Source organism: Lepidochelys olivacea (assembly GCF_965140295.1).
Source record: "Lepidochelys olivacea isolate rLepOli2 genome assembly, chromosome: 6".
Classification (NCBI taxonomy): domain Eukaryota; kingdom Metazoa; phylum Chordata; order Testudines; family Cheloniidae; genus Lepidochelys; species Lepidochelys olivacea.
In genome coordinates this window covers 12,701,781-12,720,033 of record NC_140416.1, presented here as the reverse complement: position 1 = coordinate 12,720,033, position 18,253 = coordinate 12,701,781, and the positions used below count along the sequence as shown (strand labels likewise).

At 45.0% G+C, this 18,253-nt stretch overlaps 1 protein-coding gene across 1 annotated transcript in view; it reads right to left on the bottom strand.

The window, feature by feature from the left end:
• Nucleotides 1–17,726, bottom strand: part of LOC311522743 (NACHT, LRR and PYD domains-containing protein 3-like) — a 46,017-nt gene extending 28,291 nt beyond the window's left edge. Inside the window, exons 1-4 of the mRNA XM_084632227.1 lie at nucleotides 17,533–17,726; nucleotides 4,158–5,261; nucleotides 3,294–3,897; nucleotides 485–571 (exon numbers count right to left, since the gene is read on the bottom strand). Of these exons, the coding sequence (XP_084488353.1) occupies nucleotides 485–571; nucleotides 3,294–3,897; nucleotides 4,158–5,261; nucleotides 17,533–17,548 (1,811 nt within the window). The 5' untranslated portion in view covers nucleotides 17,549–17,726. The remainder of the gene's footprint in view (nucleotides 1–484; nucleotides 572–3,293; nucleotides 3,898–4,157; nucleotides 5,262–17,532) is intronic.
• Between the last annotated feature and the right edge of the window lie 527 nt (nucleotides 17,727–18,253).

Genomic DNA, 18,253 nt, shown 5'->3' with positions numbered 1-18,253 from the left:
AGCTCTCTCAGGGTCTGATTAATGCTGAGAGCAGAGGACAGATCCCTATAACAAGCAACTGTGAGATTGCACTTCTCTAACCTGCAGAAGAATGGAGCACAGAGAGAACACATGTTCTGGCTGTTCTAATAAGTGGCCTTCCCTGGTAGCCCCAACTCACTGACTAATTAGCATCTACACAGTTACTTAATTCCTGGGAAAATATAAGTAAAAAGAAGATTTTAAAACAGGGAAAGGAGAAAGTGGGGGGAGGTTTAGGTTGGATATTAGGAAAAACTTTTTCACTAGGAGGGTGGTGAAACACTGGAATGCATTACCTAAGGAGGTGGTGGAATCTCCTTCCTCAGAAGTTTTTAAGGTCAGGCTTGACCAAGCCCTGGCTGGGATGATTTAGTTGGGGATTGGTCCTGCTTTGAGCAGGGGTTTGGACTAGATGACTTCCTGAGGTCCCTTCCAGCCCTGATATTCTATGAAAGTTTCTTACTTCAATATCTTTAATTTGCGGTTTGGATCCTTCAGTGCTTGACATAGCAGGTAGACAGGTGAATTATTTGGTTCAGCCTGTTCTTGCCTAGAAAAAAAAATGGAAAATAGATTTTTAAATTTCTTTCCTGAACATGGCACTTTGAATGGGGCTTCTATATGAAGTATATGGATTTTGCTACATTTGCAGTTCATTGTAAGTTCCCCTAAAGAAAAATATATTGAGCTCAGAAAGATGCACTTTCAATATCACAGTCAAATTGTACAACCTATTCTAAGTGGAACCAGTTCATTTTCTGTACCTGCAGTACAGTGGTTATTTGGACATTCACATGCTGTATTAGGCATTCATGCAAGTTGTGGTCTCTGCAAAGATTATTTGCTTTTGGGTTCCTGAATAAGGGTCTGGTTTTCACTGACGCTGAGCAGCCATAACTTCTATTGACATCAACTGGAGATGCTGGCGCTTAGCACTTCTGAAACTCAAGCCCTAATTGCTTATCACTTTTAAAGATGCAATAAAAAAAAATCAGAGGCATTTTACTTAAACTCTTATAGTGATTTAACTTCAGAAAGCATAACTCCAATTACACTGTACTGAGTTTAGCATCATTTCAGTTATCAGAAAGGGCAGCTATTTAGGTCCTGACTCCAGAGAGCAGCAGCATGGGTCAAGGACATTTTATGACAGCACATGTATATAAGTAGTACAGTGAGACAAATTTTGAAAAAAAATATTTCTCAAAGTATGTGGAACAATAACCCCCTTCCAGACATATGTAAGTGAAATATACAAGTTATTTTCTCACCCTAATACTTCGTCTTATTGCCTTTATTTAAGTCCAGCGTTCTGCCTTTTTGCATTTATTTAACGTATTTAGAAGTACACTAGCAGCTTTGTATAATTAAATTTTGTTTAGAATGTGTGCTAAATGCATTAGACTATTTCCCTCTGAAGAGGAAAATGCATAAAATATATTCGTAATGATTCTTGTAAGGTTTAATTAAATAGAAGAAAAAGATAACCTCTTTCACAATGTCTGAATGGTGCCAAAAATGCACACCAGCCAGTAAGTGATACCTAGGGGGTCCAGAAAGGGAGGAAAGAGTAGGAGGGACTTTGGATTCATATGACCATGTCATTGGACAAAAAGGAGGTGGGGAATAAGGCAGTCTGGTTGGTGCAATATTGAAAGGGTGAGGACACTTTTAAAAAAATATATATGTATGTATGTATATATATGGTGATGGAAGAGAACAGTATTATTATTAGTCAGATACTTGCAACACTGAGTCAATACTTAAAAACTTCCACTTGGATCAACTCCTGTTAAAAGATAGGGTTCTCAGGCAAAGACTGCCGATCTTTTACATCCCAATATTTAAAAATGCATGGAGAGTGTTTTTAAGCTAGCTTTAGCACTGAAACAGCTGGGAGCTGAAAATTGATACAAGGCATGAAAATACACCTCACTAATGAGAAACACCTTTACATAGTCCATAAAAGGTAGGCTTTGATTGGATAGTCAATGACACCATGTCATATGACAGAGCTAGAGAATCACAGAAAGAAAGAATGACTCTCTTTTCACATTGAAAAAAGAACAAAACAGAACATTATTCCCACCGCTACTGTCTTTTTCTGCTTCACTGTAGATGTTCGGCTGGAACTTCTCCCAGTGCCCTGCGGCTGGCGTCCTATTATAGATTTAAAGAAACAATTCATGTATACCCACACCTAAAGATTTTAATTGTTTTTTAGATCTCTGTAGCCTTGGGAAATTGGTATGTTTTGGCGGGGAGTAATACTTCTGTTGCCACCACCCCCGTGCCCTGACTTAGTCAGATCTGGGTTTTCGTTTGTGTTGTAAGAAAATATACTCATGCATCTTGATGAAGTTTTTGGAAAATATAAAATGCTATATGTACATTTAATGTCATAGCTTTGTATCAGTTATTAGATTTATAGATGGAAGAAACTAATTCTTAGACATTTTCAGGCATCTTTATAGCTTTTAAAAAAATCTTTTCTGGCCACAAAAGTTTGTGGTGTCAGCCAGCATGCCACATTTCAGAAAAGTATTCTAAACCTGTTCTACTTTTATTGTACTGAATTATATATCAGGCACACAGTGTACCTGAAACAAAAGCGGAGGACTAGTTATGCCTTTCAGCTAGCAAAAGTAACACTACTGTCAATATTAAAGCATAGAGAATATGCCCCATTCCCATTTAAACTAAGTCCACTTATTCCCCTCACTTTGAGTGTAAGGGTAGTATATCCTTTACCACAGTGATGTAAAGTGGCCTTAATGTAAATAAGAATCAGGTTCAATAAATAAATCTCAGCATTAACGGTCATATTTCTTTAGACTAGTACAACCTGCCCATTGCTAGCTATCTTATCAGGTATGTGGTATGTATATGGAAAATGAAATAGTTACTAAGAGGGCAAAGACAAAAAAAGTGTCAGGCAAAAGAGTAAGGTAACTTTGGCCCCAATGCTGCAGACTGGTCCATAGAAATGGACTCTTACACACAGTAGTTACCCCTTCTTCCCCCTTCCACCCTCCAGTGGGTTTAAAGGATGTTCCACGAGTATTGGGGTCTGCTTATAGGATCAGTGCGCTTTTGTTGATACTAACACCCAGGGAAGCCTCCACAATCATGTCACTAACTTTCTGAAATTAGAATTGGTGTTTTGTTTGTGGGTCACGTAAGCCATTTGAGAATTATTAAAACAAGAAAGAAACAGGTTTCACTATTAAAGAAATTTTACAAACAATTGGTGGCAGTCAGCTAATACTTACAGACATAACCGCTTAGCTGGTGGTGGGGTTAATTCTTCATTCTTGTCTTCAACTCCAAATTTACATACAGACAGCCAAAGTGACTTCAGTGTAGGACAACTCTTTACAAAGAATGAAATAACCATTTGATCCATTTGGGTTAAAGGGTAATTATATATATCTATTTCGGTGAAATGATCCAAAGCACTTTTCACAAAACTTTCTTCTTGGATCTCGTACAAACAGTGAAACTCTTCAAGCTTATAAGTCAGCTCATCGTGCAATGAGGAAAATGACAATTTTTTTGGTTTTACCCATTTCAGTAAATCTGGCTTTATTTTAGGTGAAATCTTCAAGCCAATTTTTTTCTCGATGTCCTTCATTATCTCTTCATTTAAGAGCCCAAACAGAAATCGCACTGTTAACATTAAATAATTTCCAGATTTTCCATAGTTTTCTAACAACAGTTTTGCATCTCTGTTGGGAGTCACTGAATATTTCATTTGTTCATCTTCCTCCAGTACATAAAACAAATCAGCAAAAAACTCTTGAAAGCTTAAGTGAATGAAGCTGTAGACACAGACACAATCAATGTCCCTTTTAAAAACACTCTCATTCAGAAAGAGGGGGAGAGATTAGAATCATAGAATCATAGAATATCAGGGTTGGAAGGGACCCCAGAAGGTCATCTAGTCCAACCCCCTGCTCAAAGCAGGACCAATTCCCAGTTAAATCATCCCAGCCAGGGCTTTGTCAAGCCTGACCTTAAAAACCTCTAAGGAAGGAGATTCTACCACCTCCCTAGGTAACGCATTCCAGTGTTTCACCACCCTCTTAGTGAAAAAGTTTTTCCTAATATCCAATCTAAACCTCCCCCACTGCAACTTGAGTAGAATTTATCTAAACCGTACTCCTTTATTTCTTCCTCCCCAAACAGTATTTTCTGTTTCCAAATTCCATCTGCAGCCAAGGAACAAAGTTTCTTCAGATTATCTTGCATGTTTTGGTTTCGACTGTGGCCGTGTGGCTCTAATAAACTGTATAAGAAAAGCATACACACAGCGGTGAGTGTTTTCGAATTTTGTGCAAAATCTATACCTGCCTCCAGCTGTTGTTTCATAACCGTGCAGGTGATCCAACACACAATGGGGACAAAGCACATGGTGAAAAGCATCTCGTTTTGTTTCACAAAATCAAAGGCTTTTGTTGCATCAATATTATTCCCAAAGAACTTGTGGAAATATTCCTTCCTGTCGTCTTCAGAAAATCCCAGTATCTCTGCATAGCGTGAACACGCCATACATTGTTGGAGTTTCTCCAGAGCAGTGGGTCTCGTAGTGATAATTAAGTAGGATTTAGGAAGCAACTTTTTCCTAAATAAACTGCTCAACGTATCTTCCACTGGCATCTCCTTCCTGGGATCTGTGCCCAGACTATCTTCCTTTTGATCAAAGGAAAACCTCAGCTCATCAAAACCATCAATTATGAAGAGAAGTTTTTCTTGATTGAACAAAATCTCTTTAATTGGTACATTTCTGTCAGGACAATTTTTAGTAATTAAGTCAATCACTGTTCCTGACTTACTTCCATAGTTTATTTCTCTACAATTTATGTAGAAAATGTAAGCAAATCTGTTCTCATACACATCTCCAGAAGCCCAGTCTAACATGATCTTTTTTGCAGTCATTGTTTTTCCAATACCTGCAGCTCCCTGCAGAACAACAATTTGTGGTGTTTGTCCATTTTCATCAGAATCAAATAAAGAGTTCATGGTAACAGAAGAGCGAGCTCGTTCAGTCATGATTTTTGCATGTTTCCATCCGGAGGCCATTATTTCATGTTCTCTCTCCTTTTTGCAACGAAGCTTGCTTATAATAGTCAATTTTGTATATATTTTGCTTAGATTCACATTCTCACCACGACGAGAGTTCCTTTCTTTTATTAACTGGTACTGTTTTTTAATATGTTCTTTATACTTCACCCTGTAATCTAAATCAGTGACAAGAAGCATTACAAACAAACAATGAACTAGAAGCTGAGAGCTTAATTTTAACACATTAATATTTTTCTATTTAAACCATAATAATAAGAGTACATAAAATGTATATAGTACCTTTTATCCTAGAGGATCTCAAATCACTTACCTATGTTCCAGATTCTGCAGCCCTAGCTTAAAGTTATATATGTGCATATACAAGTGTTTTGCTGAATTGGGGAAAATATACAGGAATTAGTCCTTTCAACTACCACTGAAATGCAGCCACCTGTAAGGTGAAACCCGTCAATCACAAGTGAAAACGTAAGGGGATAGGGAAGGAAAAGTCTCACACAAGCAAGCATAAGGCCCATGGAGGTGCAAGTCAAGCCACTCTGAGTTCTAGTCCTAGCCCTTCCCCAACTGTTGTTAGTAGGTCTATGGCCTCAGACAGCTACTTAGGGGAGGTAATAATCATTCCCAGACTTTACAGATAAGACACCCAAGAGCTTGCACAAGGCCACTTCAGGAAGGACTAGGCACAGAAACCAGGTATCCAATAGACCCAAGTCTCATCCACTTTGTCACAGTGACTTCCAGAAGAATTTAACCAAGGTATGTGTTTGTGTAACAGAGTAGCTCTGTATCACCCTCCTAGTGGTGAGACCACATGTAGAGATATATGAGTGCTACTACCTTCATCCAAAAAAGACTGACCCTTTAGCTGAAGTGGTGAAGGTTCATACATTTATATCCAGAGGTCTGGTGTTCAATCCCCACAGATGACCACCAGGGTATTACACTTGGTGATACTGTCTGTAACTATTAGACAACACTGTGCTCACAGAGCCAGGAAAAGAAACCAGGAACACAGGTGCCCATCACTCCAATACTGTCTCACAAATACTCATGTAACCCAGTGACAGCGTGTGTATTTTCTCCCTGTTTGGGCTTGTTCACACAGAGGATAACAGCATGTTTTTCCACTGCCAGTTACTCCTAGGGCAAACTCCTAGGGATGATTTGATTGGGGATTGGTCCTGCTTTGAGCAGGGCGTTGGACTAGATGACCTCCTGAGATCCCTTCTAACCCTGTTATTCTATGATTCTATGAAACATGGAAGAGATCTGGGCTGCAGATTCAAAGACTGAGGGTGTAAAAGCCTGATGATGATGTGAGGTGGGGTGAGTGGAATACATATGAAAATTTTTGCTCTTTTTTCTGACACCAGCATTGCCCTTCTACGGAGCAGTAGCAGATGTTCAGGGTCTTGCAAGGTGGCTTCCCATAAGGAGAAGAAATCAGTGATATGGAGTCTGGGTAAACTGTAAGTGTAACATGTGTGTGTAAATAAAGCACCAGCCCTGGAACAGAGGTGGTCACACAGCATGCAGGGCAATCCCTTCTTCCAGGAACAGTGGCACTTGCCATAACAATAAATATGTAGTTTTTAAAAAAGAGCAAGGGGCTTGGAACAATTGCTGGAAAGATCATATATTGAAAAACATTGTATTTAAAAGTAAATTTTAATGTTTTAAAATTCGTGGTGATGTATTTTTAGTGCTTGCATTTTGCTTAATGGAAGCAGTCCTATTACAAATAGGCTGTGACTGTTGATTATAGACTCTGTTTTCAGGAGATAGAGAGCTGTGCATAGGAAATTTTGCTTGTGTGTCCAGAGAATGGAAGATGTTGACTGTGTACGCTCCAAAAGAATCCAAATTTGACTTAATAAATGTATATTTCTAGAAAACAAGCTTTTATTCTCAAAGGTATAACATTAGCTTATCTAGAAGACTGGATGCTCTAGGGCATTGCCAATCAACTAATGAGCCTTTCACCTTTAGGGCACCTGTTTAGGTCTTGCCCAGCTCCATAGGGATTAAAAGTCATAATAAAGAAAGTGGATTTAGTCTGTTTACATCGGTGCAACTGAGCAGAATTGGGCTCACATCTCTCCCACATAGGTTTCTACTTCCTTGGTTTGTGCATACACAATCAGCCAAAAGGAAAAGATTCAAAAGCTGCAATAACTTTAGGTTTGCTTACCTTTCTCTAATGACAGGTTTCAGAGTAACAGCTGTGTTAGTCTGTATTCGCAAAAAGAAAAGGAGTACTTGTGGCACCTTAGAGACTAACCAATTTATTAGAGCATAAGCTTTCGTGAGCTACAGCATCTGAGGAAGTGAGCTGTAGCTCACGAAAGCTTATGCTCTAATAAATTGGTTAGTCTCTAAGGTGCCACAAGTACTCCTTTTCTTTTTACCTTTCTCTATAGCCTTTCTGAGTCGAGCAGCAGAATCTCTCACACACATTTTGTCAAAAAAATATAAAGTTGCATCCACTGCATCTTCACTATAGAATTCTATCAAGAGTTGCACAAGATCTGTGACATGAGCAGCCTTGTCCAGCTGATTTTTGGAGATAGTCCCTTTGCCTTCATAGTCAGTATAGCATAATTTTAATTTTAATTTTTAAGGTCTTCCTCTGAGAGATTCTCCAGAGCATTTAGAAGGAGTTCATCCATTTCCTTTGCTTGGGTTGAGGACTCTAGAAATAATCTGAAACCGTAGATAGAGGATGATAATTAAATTACTTGAAGATCACACACTTTGTTGTTCACATAGGCTAACCTGTACACCCAGCCAGGAAGTCAGCCCCACTATAGCTGGACCCCTCGCCCACCCATGCTGGTCAGAACTCTATTGATTTTGGGGAAGGAGTAATCTGAAAATCCTGATTTCCACTAAAATCAGGCTTTCCCAGTTTTCAAATTTCTCCCCAAATCAATAGGGTTCTGGCAAGAGCAGTAGGATGGGGGTCCCAGCTGGGAGCAGGGCGCATTGGCCAGAGTTAGGGAGGGACAAAGGAAAATGCTGAAATTAAAAAATTAAGTAGCAACAAAATAATGTCTGTCACCAAACCCAAGCATTAACACAGTTGACCTAGGGCAGAAAGTTTGACTCAAGGGTTAAGATTAATCTAAATAGTTCTGAAGGAGATGAATTTTATTTTCAGTTGTTGATTACTGGCTTGTATTTTGGGGTATGAGAAAGCTTTAAAATGACAAAGAAAGGGAGGTGTGGAGTTAAGCAGTATGGGGTTTACCCCGACACCAGTGGCTCCATGGCACCAGGCCCACACTCAGAAGGGGTCCCGGTGTCCGGACTGTGGCCCCACCTCCCTCAACCCCTCCTCAGTTTGAAATGCTGTTTGAACCTTTTCCAGGTACATTCAGCATTTCCCCCGATTCTCAGGGTGGGTGGGGACATTACTTGCAGTTGCACATGCCGTTTGCTACCATTGCTACGTTATCTCTCTCTGGTCCAATACGCTGTGCCGACAACTCATGGTACCAGGTCATATCTTACTGATGAGCAGAGTGATGTCAAGGTAAACCCTGGATTACGAACAGGAGCTACGTACAGAAATGAGGCAACAAACTTTCTACTACTCTGTAGCGCTGGGGTGCAAACTACGGCCCGCAGGCCGGATCTGGCCCATCAGGGCTTTGGATCTGGCCCACGAGATAGATCATAGAATATCAGGGTTGGACGGGACCTCAGGAGGTCATCTAGTCCAACCCCCTGCTCAAAGCAGGACCAATCCCCAATTTTTTTGCCCAGATCCCTAAATGGCCCCCTCAAGGATTGAACTCACAACCCTGAGTTTAGCAGGCCAATGCTCAAACTACTGAGCTATCCCTCCCTTAGACTGCCACCCCCATGGCACCTTGGGCCCCACACCGCTGCTGGAAGCGGCTGTCACCACCTCCCTGCGGCCCCTGGGGGAGGGGGGTGGGCAGAGGGCTCCATGCGCTACCCTCACCTGCAGGCACTGCCCCCTGCAGCACCCATTGGCCAGGAACAGGGAACCGCAGCCAATGGGAGCTTTGGGGGAGGTACCCGCAGGGGAGGGCAGTGTATGGAGCCCTCTGCCCACCCCCCTCCCCCAGGGGCCGCAGGGACATGGTGCCGGCCGCTTCTGGGAGCGGCGTGGGGCCTGCCCTAGCCCCGGTGTGCGCCACTGCCCCCTCCTGCATCCTGCACCCCAACCCCCTGCCCTGAGCCCCCTCCCTGCACACCGCACCCCCTCCCACACCCCAACCCCCTGCCCCACCCCCCTCCCTGCACACCGCACCCCCTCCCACACCCCAACCCCCTGCCCCACCCCCCTCCCTGCACACCGCACCCCCTCCCACACCCCAACCCCCTGCCCCAACCCCCTCCCTGCACACCGCACCCCCTCCCACACCCCAACCCCCTGCCCCACCCCCCTCCCTGCACACCGCACCCCCTCCCACACCCCAACCCCCTGCCCCAACCCCCTCCCTGCACACCGCACCCCCTCCCACACCCCAACCCCCTGCCCCACCCCCTCCCTGGACACCGCACCCCCTCCCACACCCCAACCCCCTGCCCCACCCCCCTCCCTGCACACCGCACCCCCTCCCACACCCCAACCCCCTGCCCCACCCCCCTCCCTGCACACCGCACCCCCTCCCACACCCCAACCCCCTGCCCCACCCCCCTCCCTGCACACCGCACCCCCTCCCACACCCCAACCCCCTGCCCCACCCCCCTCCCTGCACACCGCACCCCCTCCCACACCCCAACCCCCTGCCCCACCCCCCTCCCTGCACACCGCACCCCCTCCCACACCCCAACCCCCTGCCCCACCCCCCTCCCTGCACACCGCACCCCCTCCCACACCCCAACCCCAACCCCCTCCCTGCACACCGCACCCCCTCCCACACCCCAACCCCCTGCCCCACCCCCCTCCCTGCACACCGCACCCCCTCCCACACCCCAACCCCCTGCCCCACCCCCTCCCTGTACACCGCACCCCCTCCCACACCCCAACCCCCTGCCCCACCCCCCTCCCTGCACACCGCACCCCCTCCCACACCCCAACCCCCTGCCCCACCCCCCTCCCTGCACACCGCACCCCCTCCCACACCCCAACCCCCTGCCCCACCCCCTCCCTGCACACCGCACCCCCTCCCACACCCCAACCCCCTGCCCCACCCCCTCCCTGCACACCGCACCCCCTCCCACACCCCAACCCCCTGCCCCACCCCCCTCCCTGCACACCGCACCCCCTCCCACACCCCAACCCCCTGCCCCACCCCCCTCCCTGCACACTGCACCCCCTCCCACACCCCAACCCCCTGCCCTGAGCCCCCTCCCTGCACACCGCACCCCCTCCCACACCCCAACCCCCTGCCCCACCCCCCTCCCTGCACACCGCACCCCCTCCCACACCCCAACCCCCTGCCCCAGCCCTACATTCATGACCCTGCATGCAATTTCCCCACCCAGATGTGGCCCTCGGGCCAAAAAGTTTGCCCACCCCTGCAAAGCCAGCCACAGCCGTGTCCTCGGAGGTTTTCTTTTTGTTTACTGCATGGAAGGAAATGCATCAGCTGAGAATCAAGCCTGCAGGAAGCATCACAGAGACTGCATGTATGCAGGAAGCGGGGCACCTCTACACGTCTGGAGGACTTACTCTATAGCACAACCCCATGGTACTTTAATTGGAGAAGGACCTGACCAAAACCCTGCCAGCCCCTAAGATCCACCTTATTTAAGAAGGGGAACAAATAGGATTTGATGTGTGGCTCACAATCTCTACACTAGTGACTGATAAGTAGCACTGCCCTAGAAATGATAAAGAACTGCAGCTAAAATAATGGGAAAAACTGAAGTGTGAAAAGAAATAGGTGTTTGCAGTGACATGGCTGTGTTTGTCCTAGGATATCAGAGAGACAAGGTGGGTGAGGTAATATCTTTTATTGGTAAAAGACAAGCTTTTGAGCTTACACAGAGCTGCTCTTCAGCTCTGAGAAAGATATCGCAGCTAAATACAAGGTGGAACACATAAGGAGTTTACACGTTGCAAGAGCTCACTCAAGGTGTAATGGGCAGTTAACATTTCTGCAGTCCTAGGACAAAGGAGGATTAGTGGGTTATAGAGTGACCAGATGTCCTGATTTTATAGGGACAGTCCTGATATTCAAGGCTTTTTCTTATATTGGCGCCTATTCCCCCCCCCCGTCCTGATTTTTCACACTTTCTATCTGGTCACCCTAGTGGGTTACAAACTGTTGAAATGAGCCCAAGCGATCACTCTGTAGCTGACCTCTCAGTCCTCATCCTCAAAGGAAACCTGCACAATACCTTCAAAGATGAGCCTGGGAGCTTAAATTCATAACTGTGCTAGACACCAAAAAGATCATGGACTCAATAAGGACCACTGGATTTATGGTTCACCACCACAATCTATAATGAACCTCAAGAGGCAGCAGCTAGGTCAACAGGTGAATTCTCCTATCAACTTAGCACGGTCTGCACTGGGGGTTATTTGAGTTAGAGGGGCCTGCAGGGTTGACTAGTCTAACCCTGTCATAAATATAAAGGGAAGGGTAAACCCCTTTAAAATCCCTCCTGGCCAGCGGAAAAATCCTCTCACATGTAAAGGGTTAAGAAGCTAAAGGTAACCTTGCTGGCACCTGACCAAAATGACCAATGAGGAGACAAGATACTTTCAAAAGCTGGGAGGAGGGAGAAAAACAAAGGGTCTGTGTCTGTCTGTGTGATGCTTTTGCCGGGGACAGAACGGGAATGGAGTCTTAGAACTTAGTAAGTAATCTAGCTAGCTATGTGTTAGATTATGATTTCTTTAAATGGCTGAGAGAAGAGCTGTGCTGAATAGAATGAATATTCCTGTCTGTGTGTCTTTTTTGTAACTTAAAGGTTTTGCCTAGAGGGATTCTCTATGTTTTGAATCTAATTACCCTGTAAGGTAAGGTATCTACTATCCTGATTTTACAGAGGTGATTCCTTTACTTCTATTAAAAGTCTTCTTGTAAGAAAACTGAATGCTTTTTCATTGTTCTAAGATCCAAGGGTTTGGGTCTGTGGTCACCTATGCAAATTGGTGAGGATTTTTACCAAACCGGCCCCAGGAAGTGGGGTGCAAGGGTTGGGAGGATTTTGGGGGGAAAGACGTTTCCAAACTATGTTTTTTCAGGAATCCAGATAAAGTTTGGTGGTGGCAGTGGAAGTCAAAGGGTAAAATAGTTTGTACCTTGGGGAAGTTTTAACCTAAGCTAGTAAAAGTAAGCTTAGGAGGTTTTCATGCAGGTCCCCACATCTGTACCCTAGAGTTCAGAGTGGGGAAGGAACCTTGACAAACCCCCTGCCAAGCTGCAGGATTTGTTTTGTCTAGACCATCCAAGACAGGTGGCTATCCAGTCTCCTTTTGAAAACTCCCAGTGAAGATCCTCCCTAGGCAGGCTGTTCAATTGTCCTACTGTTCCCACAGTTAGGAAGATTTTCCTGATCAGTTTAACTGAGTCACTCAGGGCACATTTACACTTAAAATGCTGCATGAGCATCTCCTGCAGCGTTGGGAGAGACCCAAAGAAGCAAATATGAAATACAGATACACAGGTCAATATTCCTAATTTCAGATACAGAAATGATACATGCATACAAATAGGATACACACATTCAATAAATTGTAACCTTTCCACTTATATGTTACGTGAAGCATTTTGCATAAAGCATATTCCAGTTATGTCATATTCATAAGCATATTTCCACAAAGAATGTGGAGTGCAACGTCACGCCTGCTTTTATTATTTTATGTTTATGGTGTGGTAGTGCCTAGAAACCAGGCAGCTTTTGGCCCCATCGTGCTGAGCACAATGCAGACATATAGTAAATGGAAGTCCCTGCCCCTCACAGATAAGGACTATGGCTTGAGACATGAGCATATTATCACCTGAGTTCTAATTACTGGGGATGAGGACCACAAGCCATGTATGTAAGTGAATTTAGTGGTGGTGAAAAGTGCCAGATTAACAAGATGGGTGACCGAAGACCTATTGTTCATCTACAGAATTAGTCCCACACCAGAATGGACCATACAATTTCTCCACGACACCATGTGTTTTCCCCAGCAATGACCTGGACATTAAAGGAGTTAAAGAACAGCTCATTATGCACCTCCATCCCATCCCATCCCTGCTCTTTGTGTGGAGAATGTTAAAAAGCGGGGCAGTTAATGCCAGTTATAACAGTGGTTTCTGTGGCATGGGCATCAGTCTGCTGGCCACTGGAACATGACCCAACCATGTATGCTGCTGATCACCCATCCCACTGTAACAGTCCGTAACTGAGCCACCGTACGCCATACCCCTTTCATCGCCAGGGGTCAGGACTGAACGCAGCCGCTGTAACCACCATCCACAGAGGAATCATTGGATGATTGTCAATTTCCCCACCCATCTTTGCCACTGTTAGAGAACTCATTTTTCCCCCCAAAGTAGAATGAATCTAAAACCCAGTGAAGTCAATGGAAAGACACCAATTGATTTCTATGGATTTTGGCTCAGGCCCCCACTGTACTAACTCACCTGCCACAGAGATGAGCTCAGTCTAGGTGGACTAGACAGACAGGAAGAACTTGAAGGGAAAATTTAGGCTTTTATCTATTGGCAGGAAGGGCTCTGGCTTTTGTCTGCTCTTCAGGGAACTCCACCTCCAGTGTCTGAGCTGCTGCTAACAAAACCCACAGACAGATCCATACATTCCCATTTACAAGGGCCCAATGCTGAGAGATGCTGAGTATCCTCAACTCCAAATGAAGTCAGTGGGAGTAGAGAGGACTCAATGTGCTTCAGGATCAGGCCAAAAATACACATTATAGAATATCTGAACGAATCAAATATACAGCGCCTCATGACATAAATGGTAAAATTGGATTATTAGCCCCTCCTACTACTATTGTATGAAAGGGTTTTTTGATGTATTGTATTGAAAGATATGTAGGAGAAGTGCATGTCCAGGGAAGGAGGGTGGCTAGGAATAGATTAGCCAAAGGTGCTGGGAGGCCAGAGTGGAGATGAATTATCAACATGGGTGGGTATAGAGAGGTTAATTGCAGGTAGGAGTATATAGTGAGAATTCAGATCAGCTCCCTGTGAATGGACAATCCAGTATTGGAATCCTAATCTCAGTAGCAAGGGTCAGATTTAAAAGTTCTTTTTAGATAAATAAAACATTTGAGCCCCATCTACAACCATACTCACATGTACCGCTCTTGGAAGTTCAAATATAATTACCCTAGTCACCATCAATGCTGTTTTTCTTCCCTTCACATCCACACATGGAGTCTTGGTAAATGGGGAACACTTATTCTGGGTAACCAAACAAATCAATCACCAAACTAATTGATCATCTGGGTTGTGCCCAACTAGCCTCAATTCTAGTTCACAGCAAAGCACCAGCAATGCCTCATCCTTAAATCTATCCCCATCTAACTCAAATGGATGCAGCAGATCCCCTTTGCTGTGGATTTACTCCAGCCCACTGATGTTGGTTTCTTCCAGTTTGCTCTTACACGGAGCTCAGTTACCAGCTCTTTTCTGGTTCTCTACCACCACTCCACCAGCCTAAAGCAAATACCAAATGAGCCACCAAAGACACATGACCAGAATCCAAACAATTAGATTTTAATTAGAACCTGGTTGTCTGCTTTGGGCCCGGTTACCTAGTCTGAGACCACTAACTTCTAGATTAGAGTGGCTCACTTTCCCCCTTGAATAACATCCATGAAGTCTCACACTTGCACCCCCTTTCACTCATCTCCAATTAACTAGCATTCTGTAATGCTGTTTATGAGTGTGGAACAGAGGGAAACTCTGGATGGTACAGCTTTGGGCAATCTCTGGAACTCTTCTAAGATATGCAATTGTATCCACCAACACGTAGGAACAAAGTCTCAATTCACTTCACCTTCACCAGTAGGCAGGTTTCAGTGGTAGCCATGTTAGTCTGTATCAACAAAAACAACGAGGAATCCAACGAGAAACTGCAGAACTGGAATTAATTTGCAAACTGGACACCATCAAATTAGGCCTGAATAAAGACTGGGAGTGGATGGTCACTACAAAAAGTAATTTTCCCCTCTGCTGATACTCACACCTTCTTGTCAACTGTTGAGAATAGGCCACTTCCACCTTAATTGAATTGGCCTTGTTAGCACTGACCCCCCACTTGGTAAGGCTACTCCCATCTTTTCATGTGCTGCAATATTTATACTGCATTCTGTATTTTTCACTCCATGCGTCTGATGAAGTGGGTTTTAGCCTACAAAAGCTTATGCCCAAATAAATGTGTTAGTCTCTAAGGTGCCACAAGCACTCCTCATTGTTTTCACCTGTAGAGGGAACCAAAGAGCTCTCATTCCAACAGCATTGCTAGCTCAAGGACAATACACTCATCTGTTAGCGTTGGTTTAAAAAAAATCCTATTTTATTGCAGAGAAAATTTTGAAACAAAACAATTTTGTTAATAAAATCTTCCAGACAATCTTGATTTTTCAACAAAAAAATTAAATGAAAATTTTCATCTCATTTCAAATTGAAATGTTTGTTGTTTTGTTTTTCAAAAAATAAACTGAAATGAAAATTTACATGAAAAACTAAATTACAGATTTTGTTTCGTTTCAGTTTGAGTATTTTTCACTGAAATACTGAAAATATAGTTGAAATCGAACTGTTTTTACCAAACATTTCAATGAAACTGCATTCTTCAATGCAAAATCATTTTAACCAGCTCTCTATTCTAATCTATCTGTGCGTACTATTTATAGGGTGTCAAGCTGAGCCTTCCAGTGACCACTCTATGAAAGCAGCAGCTCTCCTTCTCCCTCCAAAGACAATGTACAAACATGTCCCACAAACTGCAGAGACAGAGATATCATGAAATCATAACTGGACTCCTAGCAGCTATTAATGGAGGAGCTGTGCAGAGCAGAGGGTAAGGGAAGGTAATAGAAAACACGCTGCATTCTTGAGCCCAGAGGGGAGAGCTCTGTGGATTGTCAGCACCTAACAGACAGGGCTGTTTTTTACCCTGACATGTTTTAACACCTGGCTGTTTGGAGTGGGGAGGAGAAGACTGGATTGTCTAATAATCATATGCACTTCTGGCCTTTGAAAGTTACAGGGGCACTGTTCTCCTTTCTCAGAGATGATCTTTGAGTTTATAGCTTCCTTTCCTAATCCTAAAATTGTGCAGGGGCTAGGCTAGAGCCTGGGGAACTTACCTCCCCTTGCAGTGACTTCTGCAGGTAGGTTGGGGGGCCAGCGTGGGATCGACCCTGACATCACTAGCACAGCCTGGCTCAATGTGATTAACGAAGCAGTGCTTTTCCAGATCAGTAACCAGAGTTCCATTCCAGTCTGAGCTCCCATTAGACAGGAGTTTGATGGGGAGGGTGCCAGCGGGGAAGGGGATAGCACGGACAATGAGCAATGCCCCATACACGCAGGGAGCCATCACTGAATCTCGGCAGAGAACATCACTTAGTTTCAAGCCTGACTGTTTCACTACTGTGAAATGCAAACCCAACACATATAAGGGTAGGAACCCGATACATGGAATGGCTAGTGGTGACCACCATTATGGCTCCGGGGATCCTGTCCCTGCTCAGAGGCAATTCAGGGAAAGAGGGGTCTGAAAGAGAGGAAAACCTCTAGGTCACACTAATGACCAGTAGCGGTAACCAGCCAGTGGTTGGGTTTGGGCCAATAGGAATGAGTTCATGGGCTCAGTTTTTCCTAATGGAGTGCTGTTCATGTGGCTCCATTATACCCAGCACGGCTGGCGCTCGCAGGCGAGGGTACAACCGGTCTGGAAACTGAACAACTCTCTCAGCCCACCAAGCAGCTCAGCACAGTTCTGGAGCAGTGAGGGGAGGAGCTTAGATTGCCACTGCCTCTAAGCTGTGCCCTTTCCGTGAGCACAGGATTTCTCAAGTCCAGCACAAAACCCACTTTTTAACCACGAAACATGGAAAAGGAGAAGAAATTCAGGGTAAGCCAGAGGGAGTGACAGCAGCATCCTGGACACAGGCTTTCCTGTGAGTAAAGGATCAGCCTTGGACTTTGGATTTCTGACTAGTCCTTGTTTACCCAGCTCCAGTTCTGAAAGTGCCTGTTCATCGTACAAACATCAAGAGTGCTGGCAAGGCCGAGGGGAAGCAAAGTTCAGCTGCAGAGAATGCGAGAGGAAGGGCGGTCCTGCAGCTCCCCTGGCAGCAGCTCAGGTCGTTAAAGCAAACGGTTCTGATCTGCAGCAGGGCGGGAAGGAAAATGGTGGGGGAATCCATCACCTAAAGCCTGGGTCGCTATGTGCTCCTGGCCATAAAAACTGGGGCTGGGCAGAAATCCGAGCCCTCCCCACCAGCCACGTTAAAAGCTGCTGACTTACCCCCAACAGTGCACATTCACTACAGCACTTCCAGAGTTACAGACCATCGGGGAGATTATTGTGTCACCAGGTTATACTACAACCATCTTCCCACAGCGCCACACGAGAAGAGACTCAGCAACGGCCTTGCTGAAGGCTCCAAAGCCCCTGCACTCTGGGGCCTAGCCCAGCAGCGCAGGCTGGAGGAGGATGGGTTCAGGTTCAGTGTTCTCTGTGGTCGACAGCGAAGCACTCATTTCCCTGGATCCACTCGCCCCTCCTAAAAACAGTACCTGCAGTGTGTGCTCGGTTAACTCCCTCCTGTTGACTCATTTACGGAAGTCAGGTTTCAGACACAACCCACTACGATGTGCTCCTAACAGAGGGGTTTGTTTCAGAGAGCTCCACTGTGTTGTGGACCATCTTTGGGTTTGGCACACAAGCAATATATTTCATCCGTAGATCAGGCCAGTTTTCTATTGCTTTTTCCCATCTGAACCATGCTAACTCTGGTGCCGTTCCTCTGAGGAGCTCCAAGCACCTTACAAACATTGGTCAAACATCACACCACCCCTGTAAGGCAGGTAGGATTATCCCCATTTTACAAAGGGGGAAACTGAGACTCGGTTACCCAGAGTCACACAACACACCAATGGCAAAGCCAGGAAGAGAACTCAGGTTTCCTGACTCCTCGTCTCCCCACTTTAATCACTAGACTACACTCTTTCTTCAGAAACACTAA